Below are 21134 nucleotides of genomic sequence, written 5' to 3' on the forward strand. Positions count from 1 at the left end.
CCAAACAACCTTCCTGGTTTGTGGTTTGTGGCTTGGCTCCCCGACTGCGTCAAACATGCGTTGTCAGATTATGTTGCAGAGTACATGTACATGTACATGTATAAAACCATGAGCATGAGCATGACCAGGCGAAGGTGCAGGAACATCAAGTGATTGCTTTTTTCAGTTATCATGTAGTTCACGTATTTACTTTCGTCTGTCATAGTTACTTTTTCGATTGGCCGAAGAGGGGCATTGGTTTTGTTCACCTACATGATAGTACATCACAGTCATGACAGTACATGTTCATGATCGGGGGTTCATCATGGTCATCGTCATGTACCGCGCTCCTGCGTTCGTCATGACATGTTTGTACTGCAGTGGACAGTCGAATAGGCCTAAAAAGCTGCCAAAAGTGAAAGGACAGTCCAGCCTCTTCCTATATGGGCCTACACACCGTTGAAACAAATGTAATAAACATGGTGAATGGGGGTCACAGTACTAGTAGTAGGATCGGTCATTGACCGAGTCAGCTTGGACATATAATGGGGGTTATGCCAGCAGGGGCTCAAATAGGATCATTTATCAGTTCCAAGATTTTAGACATCAGTAGGCAGTACAACTTGAGGAAGACCTAGTATTAGGCCACGACAGTGAAAGTTTGAGATTTGCGTCCACGGCATGCATGCTCCAAAACACCCCGCCGAAAAAAATCATTATTTTCATAAAAAGGATATCCCCCAAAAATGTCAAATCCCAAATCATAAAGCTACAGTAAAAGAAAAAAGATTTAAAATGCGCATACCTAGGTACTTGCACATACCTACCTAGGCCCTACTACACAAACGATTAAATTCTCTGATACATGCATACGCGCTTCTCTGGGTATGCACCATGCATGGCCACTACCGGTACACACACCGTCTTGCTAAAAATAAAAGCCTAATGAATAAGGACAAAAGCCTCACGCTTTCCCAAAATGTTCCAGACACAAATCTAAAACTTTCATTCTCATGGCTCGCCTCATTGAGAAAATAGAATGCAAAGATAAAGTGTATCTTGCAAAAACCCGGCCATTTTTAACATGTTTAATTGAATGGAAGGCAATGTTTAACAATACAGGGATCTGACAAGCATCAGATAGGCCGTATGATGCTGTGCTACAACGTTGGATTAATGGTGCTTGATCACAGACCTGTCCATTCATTGGTGAATAGATGGCGACACTGCTTTTCTTCTGTGGAATCGGTCTGAGGCGGACTCTGCCCAAAGTTTTGACCCTGCCTAGACACACGAAGCCCACGTTCCAAAACCTAAGTATGGTAAATTAACCAAATGTGATTTACCCAAATTGTAATTTTCTTGGTATTTTTGACTCGAAACTCTTCCATTCCAAAATCTTCCACAGTGCAAAAACTAGCACTTGGTACATTCTTTGTACTTGAATATTGGGCTTTAAATGTCATCAAGCAAGAAAGTAAATAGTGTTTTCCATGTCAGTTGTTGAGTGACACACAAGCTTTGTTGGAAGAAATTTGTCTGGTTCTTGGCAGCTGGATCCCACAAATGAATAGGATTTCAAAATTACGTTCGGGTTTCTGTTTAATTTCAAGGAGGAATTATATATGGACCACCTTTTTGTTTTTGTTGAATTTTTTCTCCAGGATGTTACAACTGACCAGCTGAAGCGAGATGCCAGGAGCATCTTTGCCGCTGGTGTGGATGCAGTGCTTCCTCATCGCATGGTTGCCAAGACCCTCAGTTGCCATGGTAACTGTCTAACTGTCAGTGGGAAACAGTACAAGGTAATGATCAAAAATGCTATAACAGCTTTTGCAGTGTATGTATAGTGATCCTTGTCGGTTCACGTTCGGAAGAGCAGGATACAGTGACGAGGAGGGACCGAACCAGGTGCCCATGTGCTGATGAAATCCTGCTTTGTTTGCGTGCATGCTTTCTTATAGGCATTATGTGGGGACGACAGGTTCAGAGCTCCGTAGAAAAGTGTACATGTGTTCAAAGCCCAACATCATCAGTATATGGGCCTATGGGCCTATTGGCCAGTGTTATCAAGTCTGCCCAGCGTGCTGTGTAGTGCTTATTTAACTTTGGGTCACTTGCTCCAGAAATGTAGTAAAAGCATTCACATAATGCTTAGCAACTCCATGATATTAGACCAAGTTTGCATTCCCGTCCCATGTTGTAACATCTCATACATGTATTCCAACAGGTTGACCACAATGTGTACGTTGTAGGCTTTGGCAAGGCTGTTATCGGCATGGTGGGGGCCGTGGATGACATCCTTGGGGAACACATCCAGCGTGGTGTTGCCAGCGTGCCCTTTGGCATACAAGAAGCCCTCAAAAAGGCTGGAAGAAGGTATGTTCAGTCAAAGTGAGCCCATTCTGTCGGTCAATCTGAGCACGCTTGAACACTGTCACAGACTGAAATAAAACAGTTGGGAGCAAAGTTGATGAAGACCTGTCGTGATCAGTAGTTTGACTGACTTTGATTTAGTGCTCATAACATGTTGATAGACTTTTCTGGTTGACTATTCGGGGCCTTCTTACTGGAGATGGACACATTCTGGTGATCAGTTTGGGTGTATCTCAGTGCATAACAGGGAAGCTTTGTGATAACTTGTTACTTTAGTTAGATGAGGAATTGCTCACACGCAGGATTAGAGAGCAGGCTCGGTCATGTCACAGAGAAACCACTAGTTGACCGATGGTCCTCGAACAAGCTTGCTCTCAGCAGTAGAGCGCACTCGCTTGGGACCATATCTCAGTCAGATTCCCCAATGTAGTATATTCATTTGGAAAGGTTGCAACATGTAACCAGCTGAAGGATTCAAATTTCTTACCCCATGGTCAGGTTCAAGGATGGATGAGGGTTTACAGGGGCTTCCCCCTTCCCCCCAGAATAGTCCAATTTTGTTTAATTATGAAAGGCAATTGTTTGGTTTCCCTCTTGTCCAAAAGTGTGATAAAAGCCCCAGAATGTAGCCTCCCCCTTGGAGAGGCCATAGAAGGTTACCAAAAAAATTTCAAATTCCCCCCAAGGCCCCCCTCCCCTTTTAATTTGGTTCTGGATCCATCCTTGATTAGATGTAACAAGCCCTCAACCAGTGGCCCAAAACCATTTGATGATTTCACACCATCGTTATCATCTTTGTATTTGTGTTACAACTAGAGATTCATATTCACCACATTATGTTAAATTTACGCCAATTTTTGAGGTACTGGTACAGTTTTTTACATTGTTCGGCGCTGTTCAACTACTCTGCAGCGACCTGTTGCCATCTGCTGCATCCAAAGTCACAATCATTGAAGGAGCCAAGAACAACCTTCCCGACAGCGACTCTCAGCGGGCAGCAGAGAGAATTACCGAGCTGACCGAGGGGCTCGGCGAGGGGGACCTGCTGATTGTTCTTGTGTCAGGTGAGAGGTCAAAGAGCAAAGTGGAAAATGGAAAATGACGTGTACTGAGCTGCCAGGGAGTAGACTCAAGAAATGTGCTTGAATACTGAGCTTGCTTTAATCTTGAAAAATGGGACAAATGTATGTATGAAACAGCTTTTCACTGAGTCAAACTCCAATACCAGTCCTTGAGGTAGGTCAGTCAGTTGTGGCCTTGGGAATTGCCTTCATTTATATTTTACTCCCAAGCCCTTGTATTGACTGAGTCTGTTTAACTTTTAACATGTCTTGCTTATTTCCCCTACCGCCCAGGTGGCGGTTCGGCTCTTCTCCCAGCCCCCACCCCCCCAATCACTCTGCAGGATGTGTACGAGGTATCGAGGACCCTTGCCAGAAGGGGCTGCACCATCGCCGAGCTGAACACTATCAGGAAGCACCTGTCGAGACTGAAGGGCGGCAGACTAGGCCAGCTAGCCTATCCTGCCCAGGTGAGGCTAGCTGAACTCACCTGCTGCTATCTTCAAAATCCTTTGCTGGGCAGGAAACCAGTAACATATTCCTCTTACCTTAGTGCCATACCTAGGATTTAATCATTTCCTACCCTAGGGGTACTGAAAGAGTAAATTGTTCACCAGTCCTAGGGTCTCAGACGGCAGAGCTGTATGCCGGCCTCATCCTGTGTTTGGTTTAAAAACACGCAGTGTCTGAAAAGTCTGTGGAGGTCGACTTTGCGTTGAACTCAGCTACTGTACAAAGCCTGTTGTAGATAGTATTGGTCCTCAGAGACAGCTTTGAGTGTTGTGAAATATGAAATTGGGGTAAGATATTGTACAAATGTTGTTCAAATGACTCTCAACAAGTCTCAATTTTTATGACATTTGTCCGTGTTTTAAAAGTAGGCCAGTATATCTTGCCTCAGTAGTTGTGACATTTTGCTATGTTTTGAAAGTGGACCAACATGTATTGCCTTTTTAAGAAGTCAGGGTTTCCAGTAAAAATAATACCATCTGCCTGTGTTGTTTTGAGTCCATCACAAGTCCCTACCAGTCCCGGTAAGTCCAGCACAAGTCCCTACCAGTCCCGGTAAGTCCAGCACAAGTCCCTACCAGTCCCGGTAAGTCCAGCACAAGTCCATCAGAAGTCATTCAGTCTTAAGCCAATTCACGAGCTATTCAAATGAACTGTGACAAAAGCATTGCTTTGTCATTGTTCACCGTTACTTATAACTTGCCTTGTGACTGGATATGTGAAGGGACTTGTGAAAGGGCTTATGATGGATTTGACTCCAACACTGCCATCTGCAACTGGTTTTGAGTATAGATTAGCCCTAATATCGTGGTCATTGTTAACTTGCATATATACATATTTGTTTACTTTGTATTGTTTCCAGGTGATCAGTCTTATTTTGTCGGACATCATTGGTAACCAGCTAGACATGATCGCCAGTGGGCCTACCATACGAGATGACTCCACACCACAAGATTGCCTGGACATCATTTCAAGTCTTGGAGCAGCAGACGCCATCCCCAAATCTGTCTTCCGTTTCCTCCAAGAGAAGGTTGCTGCAGACGCAGCCATTGAGAAACCAGAATCCGCGTCTTGTGACCACGTCCTGAACCTCTGCATCGGACATAATGAAATGGCTGCAGAGCATGCTAAAAGATATGCCGAGGACTTGGGCTATGCGGCCATGTTGATTTCAACCGACCTTTCAGGGGAGGCCAGAAAAGTTGGGGAGATGTTTGTTGAAATGGCAGCTTACTCCTGTGAATCGTACAATGTAAAGCAAAGAGGATGTGCTAACCACAACATGAAGACACTTGGTCAAGACCTCGTCAGGCTGCATGGACTTCAGGCAGAAACCCTTGAAAAAATCCAAGCTACTGTAGACACTGCCTACAGAAGGAAAGCACCAATATGTTTGATTGGCGCTGGTGAAACAACGGTGGCCGTGACAGGCAAAGGCAGGGGCGGAAGAAACCAAGAGATGTCATTGGCTGTCGCCTTGGCAATGAAACGCCAATCCGATCTTGAGAAACTCCTGCATGATGGCTACCATGCTGTGTTCCTCAGCGCTGGAACTGATGGCCAAGATGGACCAACTGATGCTGCCGGTGCATTGGCCGATCCCAGTCAGGTGACTCTGGCCAGCCAATCAGGAATTGATGCGGAAACCGTACTTAAGAATAATGATTCCTATTCGTTCTACAGTCAACTGAATGACGGAAAGGATTTACTGAAAACTGGTTTGACTGGAACCAACGTAATGGACCTACAAGTCTTGCTGGTGCTTCCGCCAGACCAAGCTGAGACATAGCAAAGGAGGGAAAAGGTGACTTTGAGAAATACACTACCAATTCTAACTTCATCAAACCATCCCCATTCTTAAACATCTTCATCTAATGTTGCAGCAGTTCAATGGATTTAAGACTCAGTTTCATTCAACAGAAAGTTTTATAGAGCAAATTGATATGGAGCAAATTGACCAGGGAGCCAGTGTCAAGTGTTCAGCTTTTGGCCGGTAACCTGTTTTTACTAAGAATGCATTGTATATGCTGTGCAGATTTCTCTACGTAAGCAGCTCTGTGAAGTTACCCCTTAACTGTACTTCCCAGCCACCTCTGTTTATTAAACTTGGCTTGGGAGTCGAGTTTTGTTAAAGTACAAAATGTGTGATTACTTCTACTGCACTGCATTCGATTTTGGCCGAGAGCTCATGGGGGGCTTGGGTTAAAGGTTTCCACAGAAATTACGGCAATAACTCAATGTGGTCACACGCGAGATCAAGGGCAATAATTGATCATCTTGCCCAAATGCAAAAATTACCTCACAAAGAGATACCAAATATAATGTTCAGTTGCTTGAAATGGTCAGTTTTGGCACAGAAACACATTAATTAAGTACAGCGATGGTTAGTGTTACTCTTCACACTGAGTGCATGATTCATTTGAAAGAATAAAGCAATTGCAATTTTGTCTCCACAGAAGGTACTTGAAACCAAGTATTAAGATATAAATCAGATGTTTTTTACATCAGTTTATTTCTTTCCTAAAACTTCAGCTCCAAAACCCTTGGGTACATATTCCATTTTATTTCACACATAGAAGTTATATCACTCCACAAAGGCTGACATGGAACTCTGCAGGAACCCTTCAAGTAACACCTGCTTCATCTGTGCAAAGTTTGACCTTGATCGTAGTGGTGTATAACTTTTCATATACGCAATCACTTGGCTCATTGGTTTTCCAGTCACGTACCATTTCTTAAACTGCTCACCTCAAATTACAGCAAAGAAATGCGATGATTTACTGCTATCAAACATCTCAACAAGCACACTATGGAAGTATCTTATGAGCTTTGCCAAAGAAAAATCACACAGAGTTCAAAATAAACAAATGAAACCAAATCAATTTCCAAGTACCCAAAGTAGCGCAATTGTTTACATGGAAACCGAAATCAAGAGTACTAAATATGTCACTATGAATAAATTATATAAATATGTATATTTCGATATGTATAAAATCTGTCAAGAACAAATGTGCATTACAGTACATTTCTGATCAAAGACAAAGCATTAAAATGTCACAATATTTGGTGTACAGTTCAAGTTAATAGTTTTAGACACAAGAACTGGGTGAATGAGAGAGGTTTTTGCCAAGCAGCGGTCTACCCTGAGGCAACTCTTTGATCTACGAGACAGGCTGGCAATACAAGCAGTTAATCCATTTCCTTGAGGTGATGTTCAGGGGCCACCTCATGGCAAGAAAGACACTGCAGAAAACCACTCTGTACCTTGTTCCCTTCAGGAAACCTCAGATGGTCCTGAAGGTCCAATAGTTTCAAAATGATTTTTTTTTACTGTCAGTTTGCCATCTGTTGGTCAATCCACCTTGCCATGTTGTTTAGGAGGGCTGCCATCTTGTGACCTGTGTAATGACACAAAATGAATTACATAAATTCAAAAAACGGCACTGCTAGCTGATGATGTTTTTTTGACTCATCAACGACTTTTTGAATTCGAACTGATCTTGATGTGCAACATTTATAAAGTATCTGAAATCTGAAGTTGAGTTTGTGTCCTGAAACTGCATTTTATCCATTCTCTTCCAAATTGTCGTTTGTATCACAAACTAATTTATTGTGGATAGTTGCTGCACCACAAACAGATGTGCCACGTTTCTAAAGTCTGTGGATGGTATATTACTTTGTGGTGCAACTGACAAAATGTTTAGTTGTTATGCACTTGAAATACAACCAACACAACTTTCAAACAATTTTTTTTAAAAGAAATTTTTCCAAACAAACTTGCCTTTGTCTTGTTGGTGTGTACTGCCCACCTGAAAAATGACAGGAACCAGGACGATATAAATACAGATCAAAAAAGAGATAGTCAAAAATCGCCTTAGGAAAGGAGTAAAGTTTGGGGGAAAAAATGAAAGTTTTGCCAAATGCATATGCACAAAAGATACATGTAGAAACAGATCATACACTGTAGTGTTTCATTGTCCAGAATATCTACGAATGATCACCTGGTATCATTAATTACAAACCTGTTACCAGTTTAATGCATATTTACATTTATTAATCTTGAGTACACTAGCAGTCAACCCTGTATGAAGTCTCTGACTTTAATTCCCTTTATAAAAATATTCTTCCACAACCATGAATTGGAAAGAAAAAGCGATCGCCTGAAGTTGAAATCATTGACAGCTTAAACACCAAGATCAAGCGATCCTGCAGAAATCGAATAATCAGGTGGGTCAATCAACAAAGTCCAACATGACCTTGGCACTCCCTAAACCATCTTGTGGCATCCCAGAGACCATGTACCTTGTTGCATAAAGGTCTTGGAGATGTCTGCTCCGTACAGCTGCCAGGAAAAATGTATCAAAACAACGAGGACCGCCAAGGTGTACACGAACCACCAACACACACGAGTCTGGAAGTCGTCCGAGTAATACAGCGCCCTCACCAGGCTCGGAAGGTTAAGAATTTCCTGGAGTACACCGGATTGGTTACTGTCTTGATCTGCCATAGATGAATGCTGAAATTAAATGTTACAAGACAGCAGATGAGCTGCATGACCCCAAAGTCCAAAAACGTTGTTACTCTGGAAGCTGACCTACCCCGAAAGTGAGTGAGTTGTCATCAGCCACACTCCCACAGTAGTGGGGGTAGATGCAGACTCACAGTATTATATTAGCCAAGTTCCTATCAGAGTTTTGGGAGATAAAGGTATTGCAGTTGAGCAAATGAATGACAATATTGAGTCTGAAGAATTCCACGCATGGACGTCACTCACTTTTCCCTACAGTGGATGTCGCATCCCCTGTCAGAAAACAGTAACACTAAGACTAACGTACAAATTAAAGTCAAATTTAGCAGGGAAAACGATGCACTTAGGCCTACTTAATTTTTTTCAGACCGATCTCATTTGGTTTGTACACAGCGGAACAAATAATGACAGTGTATTGAACTCGGAAAGAGTTCCATATACTGACGCCAGAAATTATTCCCCACGGAGCCCGCTACGTCACATACGCGTCAAAAAGCAAAAGACATGTCCAAAAAAGTTCAAATTAGGAGGGAAAATACCAAGTCTTTAGTCTAGAGGGTTTGTGGATCTGGATAGGTACAATCATGGTACAACTGAACAGCGAGCTCCAACTGGAACATCACTCATCGTAGGGTGTCAACTGATGCCTGTGTATAGAACTCTTTAACAATCCACTCACCTATTTCAAATGAATCAAGAAGACAAAAACAGCAATAAAGGAATATTCAGGGTAGCAACATCGAAACAGCTGTCACCGGATGCGGCCGGTGCCTGTGCCGCGCCAGGGAACTGTGACATTGAGCCGCCTCTTGGTGGCGCTGTAAATATTTGCATTGAGGTTGCAGGCCAGTAAATAAATTGCCATAGCCAACAGTGATAAATACCCATAACTTCAAAAAATCTGGAAAATACTCAAGAGTTTCTCAGGCGTTTGAGAAGCACGTCAAATATAAGCCCAGTTTATGATTTTTCATTTTCTTTTCATTCCATTCATTAACCGATGACTTCTGAAGATTTTTATTTCCATGGAAGGTCACCCCTAAAATGCGGTCTTGAAGCTCCTCGCCGTTTTGAAATACCGATGCCTACACTTCTCGAAAAATAGACCGTTTTAGGCACCCATTTTTTCCAAATCCCACTTCAACGCAAGCTGGTATTCTCTTTGCCCGCCTAAACCTATCTTTTCTACAAATCTTCAAGTTCATGGGCCACAAAATGCTCTATTTCGTAGAGTATTTGAGTACATACAAATTGTGATTTGGGCCGCGCAAGCAGCCTATTTACTGGCCTGCATCCTTTAGTAAACCCCAGTTTTTACAATTTCCCCCCAAACGTGTAAAACAGAGGGAAAAGAGGTTCTAAAATCGGTTTGAGGTGAAAAATTGAAAAAGAATATCTCTCATCCAGGTTATGGGCCTATGACCTTGAGTAGGGCTGATACTGATAGTGCGTAACTGTGTTAGTTTGGCCATTAAGCTAACGTCAGTGAATTTCCAACTTTTTCAACAATCACTAGATTATTTCTTAACATCTTCAAGGTTGGTCTGAATCAATACGATGTTTCATTTCCCCCATCAAATCTATATCAACTGCTTTAATGGGTATCGGAAAGCTTTATGGACCCTTCCAAATCCAAGTTATACTTAGGGATTTTTATTCACGTACGGAACACTTCCTGCGAAACAAGCCCATGCAGTTCAAATGGGATGGCTGAGCGCTATCGTCCTCCATCCTGAAAACCCTCTTAAAACCTCCCAGTGTTGAAACACTTCTTAGGGTTTAGCACTTTGGATGACTAAGCCGGGGACTAAATTCAAAACTGCCAACATGTGACCACATATGGGTATGTGGATGGCTCGTTACAAAACATCCAGATAAAATGGAATACTCCGGCCAAAAAATGAAGTTCGAGGCAAACGTCCTGGTTGTCCTCACAGGGAACTATTGTTTGAACAGGCTTTGTGGAAGACGAAAGGTCGCCATCTCCTTTTCTGCTTTCAGAATAGTAGAAAAACGGATTTTACGTTTTTGTAACATGCACTTCTTAACTTTTTTGCTACCTCAAGAGCAGATTGGACGATTTGTGAAAATGCATTTTTCTTCGCCAGAAAAGCAGATTTTACTTTCCCTCCATTTGCTGACGGACGAAAAATGACCACCTGCTTTTCTTTTTGCAGAGAAGCAAAGGTGGGTCAAACGGTTTGATTACAGGCAGCCGAAAAAGTCGCCACTTGTTTTCCTTCTTTCAGAAAAGCGGATCGACCATTTTGAACACAACACAATAGTGGAATATAGGATTTTACGTTTTTGTAACATGCACTTCCTAACTTTTTTGCTACCTCGTGCTCTTAACTTTCCGCTTTTGGATTCTAGAAAAATAGATTTTACCGAGGCGGCCGAAAAGTGGCCATTACCCTTTGTGCCTTCCAATTGCCGTGAACGTTTTGGTTTGTTATACGATCATTTTGTTTGAGGAAACGGTTGATCAAAGTTCAAATTTCTGAAGTTAATTTATTATTTCGTCAAAATCCTTCCTTTTCAATGAACAGAGGGGAAATCTATTCCAGATTAATTTCTGATGCAAAAAAACCCACCCCCGAAGCAACGTAAACGAAAATTGCGGTATTATGTACATTGTACATTTTCAAGTATAACTCCAACAAGAATTTACAACCCTAGAAGAAAACAACAAACCTTTATTCTGAGTAACCAAGTAAACATTACAACATAAAGACTGAAGCGATAGCCCCAAGGGCATGTCAAGTCTGCGTTTTTCTGAACTGTAGTCTCTCGTACGGCAGTCTCGTAATATACTCCGAAACATTCCTATTTATTTGGTACACAAAACCGCCGCCGCGAGAGGGCGCTATCATGACTGACCGGTATCGTTCACGAGAATTAGAAACAGAGTCGGACATTGTCCAGATGAACGTGCTTTCAGACAAGATCGTGGAGAAACGAAGAGGGGATTTGTGTCCAAAATTTTGAGGAAACTGGAGATAAGTGCGGGGAAAGACTTCCATATACGGACACCACTTGACATCCTATACACAAACCCTATGAGAACGGTCTGAAGAATTCTGTTTTTTCTAAGTAATCGACTTGGATTTTTCCTCCTAAATTTAACTTTTGACAGGTTTTTGCTTTCTGTGACGATTAATAGGCCACAGTAGGGAATAATTACTGGCGTCCGTATATGGAAACTCTTTCCCAGAGGACTTTATCCTCCGTAGCAAAACTAAGCAACTTAAAGCAAGCCCCAGTGACAAGCATCGAAAGAACCTCCTGTAGTACTGGACGTTAAGAGAAATTAACTGTGCAGATATACCACTGCTGTCTTTCACAAAAGAAATGTTTATTATTAACATACTGGTTCACTGCTAGCATTGTTACAAACTTGTAGGCAAGTACGGAGATACACATTACAACTCCAGAAGCATTTTGTCTGTACTTTTTCATACTACTTTATAGCTATCAAGGTATATTCACAAAAGAAATTCAATCACTGGTAGTATTTTTCAGCTTACGTGTACAGAGAAGACGGTTAAAATGTCTGACATATACAATACCACGTAAATCGACAATGTATGAAACAGACGCGATAATAGTTATGAAGTACAAAGTCATTCAAAGATGTCTCCCCTTTGAACCTTTAAAAAAGCTTCTGTGGTTTTGTTCCTGCCTCGATTCATCAACAGTTTTGTCTCACTTCTAAAAGCAGATTTTCAAATACTAGACCACATAATACAAAATTAAGCAAGCAATTTAATATCATAATTTGTAGCCATTTAAATCTTAAACGGTGTCTCTCAAGTCACAGACTGTGCTTGCATGGGTACATTTTCATAAATCTAGACAAGCTAAAACAAACTGACACGATTTATTTAATGATTTAAAAGATCGAGCACCTTGCATTATTGTTATTCGCTGTCAAAGTGTACGACTATTGCCCATCCAATAACTACTTTTTCATAAATGAGTGTCCTACATTTTCTGCTACAATGACAGACAATTAACAGACAACAGTGGTTATCATTGTTATTATTTTTGTTTTTACAAAATGTTCTCCCTAAATGAATATCTTGCAACAACCATATTTGACACAGTGGAAATTCAAACAAGTAACAGCCTGCAATCTTTCAGAAAATTCAACTCCCAAAAGACAAAAAAAAAATCACTATTTGACACATCTGCAGTACGAAGTGGTACAAACTTTGTAAGACGGTTGACACTGGAATCTTGTGATTCCCACAAAAATCAAAATATTAGTTGATTTATTGAGCCCTACTTTGCACAGTGACAACCAGACCAACCTGAAGCGTGTGCCTCAATCACATTACTTGCAGGAAATGTTTGGACTATATCACTATGCTCAGCATTTATAACACTTGGATAAGAAATTTCTAGCATGTTCATTCTCAGAAATGCCTGGTATGTGCAAGTAGAAAGGATTTAAGATATGGTTCAAGTTGGGGGAAAGTTTTGTGCAAGAGGCTCCCAAATTGAAACCTATTCAGTATTTAGTCTCTTTTCAGCAGTGACTTTTCAGATGGTAACACTCATGACTATGGGAAGTTGATAAGCCACTAGCTAATGGCGTCTATGAGCACATTACCAGCCACAGTTATAGTCATAGCCACAGCCACTACATCCAGCTGAAGCCTTTCTGGTGAAAAAGGAATCTAATGCCAGAACATGTGCAATATTTCCTACAAAATGCTACTGCCTCCCTTGGGCAAAGATGATGCTACAATTTTCAAGTAGCATTTCATGCAAACACCACCAAGCAAAGATCTTTGGGCACAGTTCTCCACACAAAATTTCTTCTCTTTCATACACTGCCATGATTTGATTTTGAAAAGGAAATTACAAATGGGGGGGTTCCAATCAAATTGTGCACATCGCCATGAAAGACAGGTTACTCTGTAGGGTGGCGCGAGGCAAAAACCCCATTGTGACATTCTCTATTAAACCAAAAACTCTCCCCCCCAAAATGTTTCCTTGCATTTACCTGGCACGGAGTACTTACCACAAAAATGCACATTATACCTGCAACAGGCAATTTCCCTCTAATGTAGATAACACAAACATCTTAAAAGTCACAATAAATTGCATATCATATATTACATGAGATTTTTGAGGAAAAAGCTAATAAAAATGATACAGGAGAAAAACACAATTTTAAATGAATAAAAAATGACATTAAAATGAAACAAGGTAATATACATGTACATGTAGTCTTGTAGATACAAGGGAAAAAAATCAACTAATATATAAATAAGCACCAAATACACCAGAGGCTTATCTCAAGAGCTCAGGAGCTTGTGGTTAAAATATTGGGTATATACCAGAGGTAACAATACATTTAAAATGTACACGAATGCTCTTTGCCATTAGAGTTCCAGAGTAACAAACACATTATCAGATGTGTTGTCGCACCCCCTGGAAATGAATGCTACACTTGAACAGCAGATGAATAATTTTCAGCATTCACCCAAAAAGACCCAAACAAAACCCTCCCCCCCAAAAAAACACTTTACAATGTTACAAATTTAAAAATGTATATGCCATACACACTAGCTGTTTACATACAAAAAATAAGCTCACTGGTAGATTTTTGTAGAGCTGTGTTAATGGCTCAGGAGGGATTTTACGTTATTTCAAAAATGCGAATAAAGTTTCTAAAATATTTGAAAAACACCTTTTAGGATTTAAAAAAATGCAATTTTAGGAAACTGCTTACAAGTGAATGAACTGTATGGACAAGCCTGCCAGTTCACAACTGAAGAAGGAAATCTCATATAGTTTTCAACACATACACTCAAAAAGCCTTACAAACATCTTCAACTGAGTACAGAATAACGTTTTTTCCTGTAATGCATTCTAACAACATTAGTAGTAACTGCAATTGTGGGAAAACAATTTCTACCCGGGAAGTTTTTCTTTGAAAGTCCAAGGCAGCTTAAACCTCACAGTAATTGCATAAATGGGTTTTTAATATTGCATGATCCTGCCCTGCCAATTGGATTAACCCCGGGTTAAACCAATCAAGTATGATACCCCAATGCATGGTGAAGCCTATGCCGATACAACACAGCTTTACTAGCCGACTGTGCAAACCTCTCACTCAGCTAAGCAATAGACCTCATTTACGAAGAAGCCATTTTTGATCTTGTTCCCTGAATCTATCATACTCAATGTAATATGTTAAATGGGGTGGTGCCTGACCATTTGGCATTTGAAGCCTCACTTGCTTTTTTTTTTAATGTGGCTTCAAACATTTAGATTTAGTTTATCACAAATTGTAAATTATTCTAACCACGAAATGGCATGAATCTGTAATAGACTTTTATTTTATTGCTATTATTTTTACTCTACGGTTCCCAAAATGAGAAGTTAACTTCACTTTCCAAATGGCAAACACATAAATAAGGTCTATTGCATTAAAAAAACAAGCAAAACAAAGAACAAAAGTCCACTTGACTGACTGCTTCATTACTTCAAAGAAATGAAGTTGAATCATTGACTGGTTTTATCAAAGTTTTGAAATGTTTCCACATGGAGTCCACTCTCAGAACAAACATTTCCCTATCAATTCCCACAACCCACAACACAGCACCTCAAATATTTTCAAACAATGCTCCCACAGAGCAAAAATCCGTTTATATTGTGAAGCCTTTACATGATCTCTCAGTGCAGAGTGCTATTTTAAGTCACTTCTACACAACAGGGTTCCGGGTATAATTTGGGGTGAATACCAGTCAGGTAAACTTTAGTTGTAGTATTGTAACTGCCACAACTGAAATTGAGGAAAAAAGGAATCTAATACTACTCCTTACGATGCTTTGCATGCCTACCTTTTCTGAGGTTGGTACTAACACAAATACACACATGTACTTGGACTGAACCTTATTTCCATAGAAAAAAGGGAGGGTGCTGACAAGCAGCCAATGCATTTAACTACAACATTTTTATAACCAAGCACTCACCACATGAGTAGGTCAGGGTCACCTTGCCAAATATTATCGCTATACCAAACATGCATTTTTTTCGAAGCTCATTCTAAAATAATTCCATCAACATATAGTTTAAAAAACATCTTCAAAAATATAAAGGGCAATGTTGACTGCCGAATTTACATCTTTTTGTTTCCTTTTACATAAAGGTAAAAAAAAAAATCTTCAAAAAACAAATCCCACAAGTTACACATCAAGTTTTTCTGAGTTTGCATTAACAACCTGATACAATCTACCATGGTGCCCCTTAATGTCACACTCTTTCTTCATTACATTTTGGCCCCAAAGCTGTTCTTGGAAACATGCCATAAAAATCCTCCAATTAGAGAAATTGACCGTAGTTGATCCATTACTTCTACATCACTACCAAAAAGAAAGACAAGGCACATCTTTTCTATTTACGCTACACGTTCTGCGCACTACCAATAAGCACATCTTGAATTAATCAAGTTCCCACTTGTGACTTCCTCATTTGATCCATATGCCTACATGTGTATGAAACTGTAAAACAACCAATTACCAAAATCACAGTTTTCCCTCAAGTAAACCATATTGGTCTTGGACAGTGTTTTTAAAAATTATGTAGGTTGGTTAGTTTGTTCGTTTTTTGAAAAAAAAAAAATCTGTGAACCTTGAAGATGGATCGCATCTATTGATTACAAACTAATACATTATGAGTAAATGAACTTGAAGGAAAGAATGCCTTTAATAAATACTTTTATACATATAATGTAGCAAAAGAAGCCGTTACGATAATTTAAGGTGGGATGCATTGTTTCTACATATTGTACAACTTGCAATATGCAAAACTGCAGCCTTCACTAGGAACTACCGACGTACATGTATAGTCCCTCAAGACGATTCCTCACTTTCGATTCAAAACACCTAAACTGTAACTTGAAATCATACAAACTGCCTTCATGACAGGCAGGAAACTCCTTACACTTTTAAATAAAGAGATGTTTTTAATAAAAGTCACTGTCCTTTCACAAGTTGACAAGAGAAACTACGCCGTGTCGATGTACAAGGCTAAGGCTGAATGTGGACATAGGCTGGTGGCTTCCTATAGCTGGCTATGTCTCGGGAGGGGGTATTGTTCCTATTTTCCGGTGGAGAAGGAGAGAGCGGAGGTGGGGGCTGATAGGAGGGAGTGCCCGACATGTCAACCATCGGCAGGCTGTGCTTGTCCTCCTCGTCCCCTCCCCCGCGCTGTTCATTGTTGGTTATCAGCGGCTGCTGGGTCTCGGTGTACTCGGGGGGTGACAGCGGTGGCTTCTCGGTCTTCATGATGAGCGGAGAGGAGGAAGAGGGCGGCTTCTCCCCATCGTCAATCTCGTCGGCAAATATGATGGGGATGCCCTTGTTGATGAAGGTATTCTGGTCCTCGTCAGAGAGCTTGCCCTTGCGGCTCTTGCGGTAGAGGATGAAGATGATGATGCCCGCGATGAGGAGGATGACAGCTATCACTACGGCGGGCAGGACCGTGCTTATCCACATATCTTGCGGTGGGTCTTGGCCTCCGGCACCAGGATCCGACGTGGCTGTCGTCGGTGGTGCTGGGCTAGTAGTGACGCACGCACCCAGTGGCAAGGATTCCACTTCGGTGATGTTGAACTCGGGCAGGAAAGCATCAATCAGCGCCTGTGTGGGCTTCCCGTCTTCTGTCATTATCTTGGACTGGAGCTCCAAGATGAGCTCCTGATTGCAGGAGTCCGTGGGGAGGGTGTTGTTGACCCACGAGATGATCACAGAGCCACGCCTGATTTCCGTGATGGTGATGGCATCCGCGTTGGGATCCCCGAACGCCTTGGCGATCTTGTTGAGGACAAAGAGCTGCATTTCGGGGCTATTTACAAAAGTGTCATAGTCGATGTCCAGCGTCATTCCCATCTTCACTGGTGGTGGATTCGAGTCATCTATTGGGTTGGGTGCTGCTGCTACAACCACCTGAAAAGCATTCTGCACCTCAAGCCCCTGGCTGTCTTGAGCCACCAGAATCAAATCGTACCTCTTCCTTTTAGCTTGCTCCTTGAGTGGCAGACCTGTTAGTGTTTGTGTCTCCTTGTCAAATTTAAGCCAGAACGTGGGGTCCAGCTCAGCATGATCGAAAGTCAGCAACATCAGGTCCAAATGCCTGGTGTCACCATCCTCTGCGTCACGGAACGTATTTCTCGGGATCTTGAAGCGCAACAACTTTCCTTGCATGGCATCCACCCTCTTGAGACGCCTGTGGATTTCTGGAGGCGTGTTGACAACAGGTCTGACAGTTGTGGGCTGTGGGGTGGTAGGTTTTGTAACTGAGGGTGTAGGTGCAGGGGTAGGGGACATTGTGGTTTTGACGACTGCAGTTGTTGTCATCATTCTGGTTGGAGTTGGGGTAGGGGTTGGGCTTGAGGTTGGGGCTGGAGTAGGGCTAGCAGTTGGTGTTGAGGTTTTGGTTAGGGTTGGGGTTGGTTCCGGCATGGATGTACGTGTTTTTATGATCGGTGTAGAGGAAGGAACAACTGTGGGAAGTGGAGAGGGAGTAGGTTTGGGCTGTGGTGAGGAAGTGAGCATCGGAGTAGGTGAAGCTGACTTGGATGGCGATGCAGTCAGTGTTGGCCTGATACTAATGCTGGGCTGGCTCATAGTGGGCATTACCGAGGGCGTGGGCTCCACGACAGTAAATGTGCGTGAGACAGTCATCGTGGTCGATGGCGGCACAACAGTGGTGTCTCTGAGCGTGGTCGGTTTGGGTGGAGTAACTGTGGGCACTGGTGTGGGCACGGGTGTCCCCAGGAGTTTTACCTGACGCCTAACACGCTTCAGCCTATCCGGCCTGTCGTTGGTCACACGCCAGCCAATAATGTCGTGCTTCAGTTCACTTGCCATGGAGCCATCCTTGGAGGCAGTCTCCAAGACCGTCACCACCGGGAATTTGTCCACGCTGTTCGTCTTGCTGCAGCCTATTCTCCAGCTGAGGGCCACGCCCGGATGCCTTTCACGCTTGATGTTACCGGGACCAGCCACCATCAGAGATCCTTCCAGTAAGCTTTTGCTCCCAGCCGGCAGCAACCGGAAGACATCCATCCCCAGCCTGGAGTGATGCGACATCTTGGACACGACTCTCAGACGTTCCTGCACTCCCATTTTGTCCCAGTTGGCATCTAGGAGGACCGTGGCCTCTATCTCCGCCTCGTCATTGCTGCAGCCAGCTTTACTGGAGGTGGTGGCCTCCTTCAGGGGCACAGCGGCTGTGGACAGTGCCCTCCTCTCAGGCAAAACCGAGATGGAGAAGATGTCAGTCACGTGGGCTGCCCTACTGGAATTGAAGGATCTTCCGATGGCGGTGACCTGTAGGTAGTACTGATTAAGATCGGCTTCTGATGGGATTCCTTGTAGTGTTTGCATTTCAGTGTTGTAGAAAAGCCAGGATGGTAGACTGTCACTTCCAGCTTCTGTAATCTGAAAAAGGAGAAAGACAAGAAAGATTCATCTTAAGCTTTGGCTTCAGTTTGGGATTTTAAACAGGAGTCTCATGGAGTCTTCTTAAAGGTTCTTGCCAAATTTGAAAATGGGTGTCTAATCTGCATTTTAAGAGATCAGCATGTCACAATAATGAATTCCAAGTAATTAGAGAGGAGAAATGAAACATGGGGTCTGAAAATTCCACAAGGTGTCCAGATGCCTCAAGACAGCCCTGTCAAAAGCTATGGTAACACGAATACAAACAAAGGTCAATTATGCGTCTATTGCATAAGCTTATATAGGTCACTGAATCCGTGCATAGGTCAACCATCTATTCTCAAAAACACAAAGGTGGGAAAGAAAGTGCAATCTTGATCCCTTAATCATAATTATGTTCCATTTGAGACCCAGATTGGCTTTTTGGTAACATGCTTTGTGTCTAGACTTGTACCCATAACATGAGAAACTGGGTTGATCATACACAAGTCCATCCATCAGTACCAATAGTTTAAAAATAAAAGCATGAGTATCCAATGAGTGGTTTCATTTTGTACTAATTTGCAGAGTATCTAGTAACACATCACTGGTGACTGGCAAAGGCACTCGACCTTAATGACTGGCAATTTCTGCCAGAAAGAGACAGCCAGACAGTGTAATGGATGAAGACATATTGATGATTGGGAGTTGAACAATCAGTAACTAACTTGACTCCAGAAACCCTGTAAGGCCACTAAATGGATATGTCTCCAGGATGACTCCAAGATGATTACTCTTTGGTAACAAAATACTCAGTAACGTACCCTTTGACTTTGAGGGTCTAGGATGTGTCCCACATCCCGGGTCTGTGGACCAAAGTGCTCTCCATGGACCTTACTACTAATCTCCAATTTTTGACCCCCAAAATGTCAAGTAATGCTGAAACAGGACAGCCTGTTTAACAACACCAGGGCCTAATCTCTACTGAGGTCAAGAAGGCTAATGTTGCCTCAGCAGCAAAGATCAATAAATCCCTCAATGCTGTGGCAAGACCTGTCCTAAATACCCCATAAGTGTTGAAACAGCTCTGGATTTTGCAGAACAAAATGGCTGCGGGAGCATGGTTTAAGTATATATTCTTAAGCATTTCCAGCCTTGAGATTGGGCAACAATTGCAAGCACTTTCATATAGTGACAAATTACTCACAAATACTATCAATTTATAGTCAATTTGTAAGCCGTGATAACCTTCATAGGCAGAAAGCACCCTTCATAGGCAGAAAGCACCGATATGACCATACACTTGTAGAATTCGTCACTGACTTTGAATTTCACGAAAAATTTCAGTTTGACCCACGATCAGAACTATAAATTTTGTATGCATAACACCCCCCTCTAAGTCAGATCTTAAAAATGCAGTGAATTTTAAATTTAACTGTGTAATGGGAAACACAGGATACATGTACTATTTTATGTACATGTGAATAAATTTTAGACAGTCAAAACTAAAATGTATTAAGATACTGGTATCATACACATAACTCCTGGCTTTAATTTCAAACTACACCACATTTTATCACTCTGGGAACCAGTTTATTAGATGACCTCTACATGTAAGCAATGTCCTAACCTACATGTTCAGGTACACGTAGGCAAATCTTTCTTCTAGGATCGAGTTATACCAACAAGTGCAGGACCCAACAAAGTCCAGATCTCCAGATCATAACTTACTTCAGTGTTCATTCTGAAGGTTAATGTAAACTTTACGGTATTTACAACTTGTTAAACAAGCTCAGGACCTCAATTCCTTTTGAAATGCTCATAAATTCTGACATTTTACAGCACAGCGCTTGATAGGGTGAAGGTGGTACACCCATACGCTCTAATATAAATGTTGTGGTGAACAACTTCAAACTGTGGCTGAACAGACCTGCTAAGAAGAACCTGGACAAAAGCATTAACAGTACGGTGTCGAAGGTCGAGCTTGGTTGTCAACTTCTTCAAACTAGCAAGCTGGGTGATGCCTGTGATTGGCTGGTTCCATGCCATTAGCCAGTCATATTGATTCAGACTTGACAATAAATTGCAAGACAACCAAATGACATCAAGGGGGTCCAATTCTTGACAAGTTGGCAAGGTCTAGAAAGTGGACAGTTACAACTGGCAACTTGTGTAACACCCTTCCTTTAAGGATTGTTGGCTACATGTATGTACAACAAAAATTTCTCATCAGTGATAGCT

The 21134-nt window shown here is 41.9% G+C and overlaps 2 protein-coding genes and 1 long non-coding RNA gene across 11 annotated transcripts in view; 1 reads left to right on the forward strand and 2 right to left on the reverse strand.

Moving 5' to 3' along the window:
* Positions 1-115: 115 nt before the first annotated feature.
* glyctk (glycerate kinase) lies at positions 116-7468 on the forward strand. The gene is made up of 7 exons (XM_087136161.1): positions 116-134; positions 1197-1301; positions 1644-1784; positions 2210-2358; positions 3268-3419; positions 3711-3886; positions 4789-7468. Exons 2-7 carry the CDS (start codon positions 1197-1199, stop codon positions 5713-5715), a joined length of 1650 nt encoding a protein of 549 aa, XP_086992287.1. The 5' UTR covers positions 116-134; the 3' UTR covers positions 5716-7468.
* LOC147799472 (uncharacterized) lies at positions 6403-9272 on the reverse strand. Its single transcript, XR_015425078.1, has 4 exons — positions 9134-9272; positions 8229-8442; positions 7708-7735; positions 6403-7324 (listed from the first exon to the last, which is right to left on the reverse strand). It is a non-coding gene; the product is annotated as an uncharacterized LOC147799472 (long non-coding RNA).
* A 2516-nt stretch (positions 9273-11788) lies between these two features.
* Positions 11789-21134, reverse strand: part of dag1 (dystroglycan 1) — an 89663-nt gene continuing 80317 nt past the window's right edge. For all 9 annotated transcript variants that reach the window (XM_087135181.1, XM_022248293.2, XM_022248290.2 and 6 more), the window contains one exon: positions 11789-18914. In XM_087135181.1, the coding sequence (XP_086991307.1) occupies positions 16500-18914 (2415 nt within the window). In that variant the 3' untranslated portion in view covers positions 11789-16499. The remainder of the gene's footprint in view (positions 18915-21134) is intronic.

Source organism: Acanthaster planci, linkage group LG04 (genome assembly GCF_054643075.1).
Source record: "Acanthaster planci isolate LZ-2023a linkage group LG04, COTS_SCS, whole genome shotgun sequence".
NCBI lineage: Eukaryota > Metazoa > Echinodermata > Asteroidea > Valvatida > Acanthasteridae > Acanthaster > Acanthaster planci.

What these genes read in the sequence shown, in the direction of transcription:
- glyctk (XM_087136161.1), top strand. Translation starts at nt 1,197, where the DNA reads ATGGCGACACTGCTTTTCTTCTGTGGAATCGGTCTGAGGCGGACTCTG. An exon ending in CTCAAAAAGGCTGGAAGAAG is followed by an intron (nt 2,359 to 3,267) that starts GTATGTTCAGTC and finishes ACTACTCTGCAG; the next exon opens with CGACCTGTTGCCATCTGCTG. An exon ending in GCTGATTGTTCTTGTGTCAG is followed by an intron (nt 3,420 to 3,710) that starts GTGAGAGGTCAA and finishes CCTACCGCCCAG; the next exon opens with GTGGCGGTTCGGCTCTTCTC.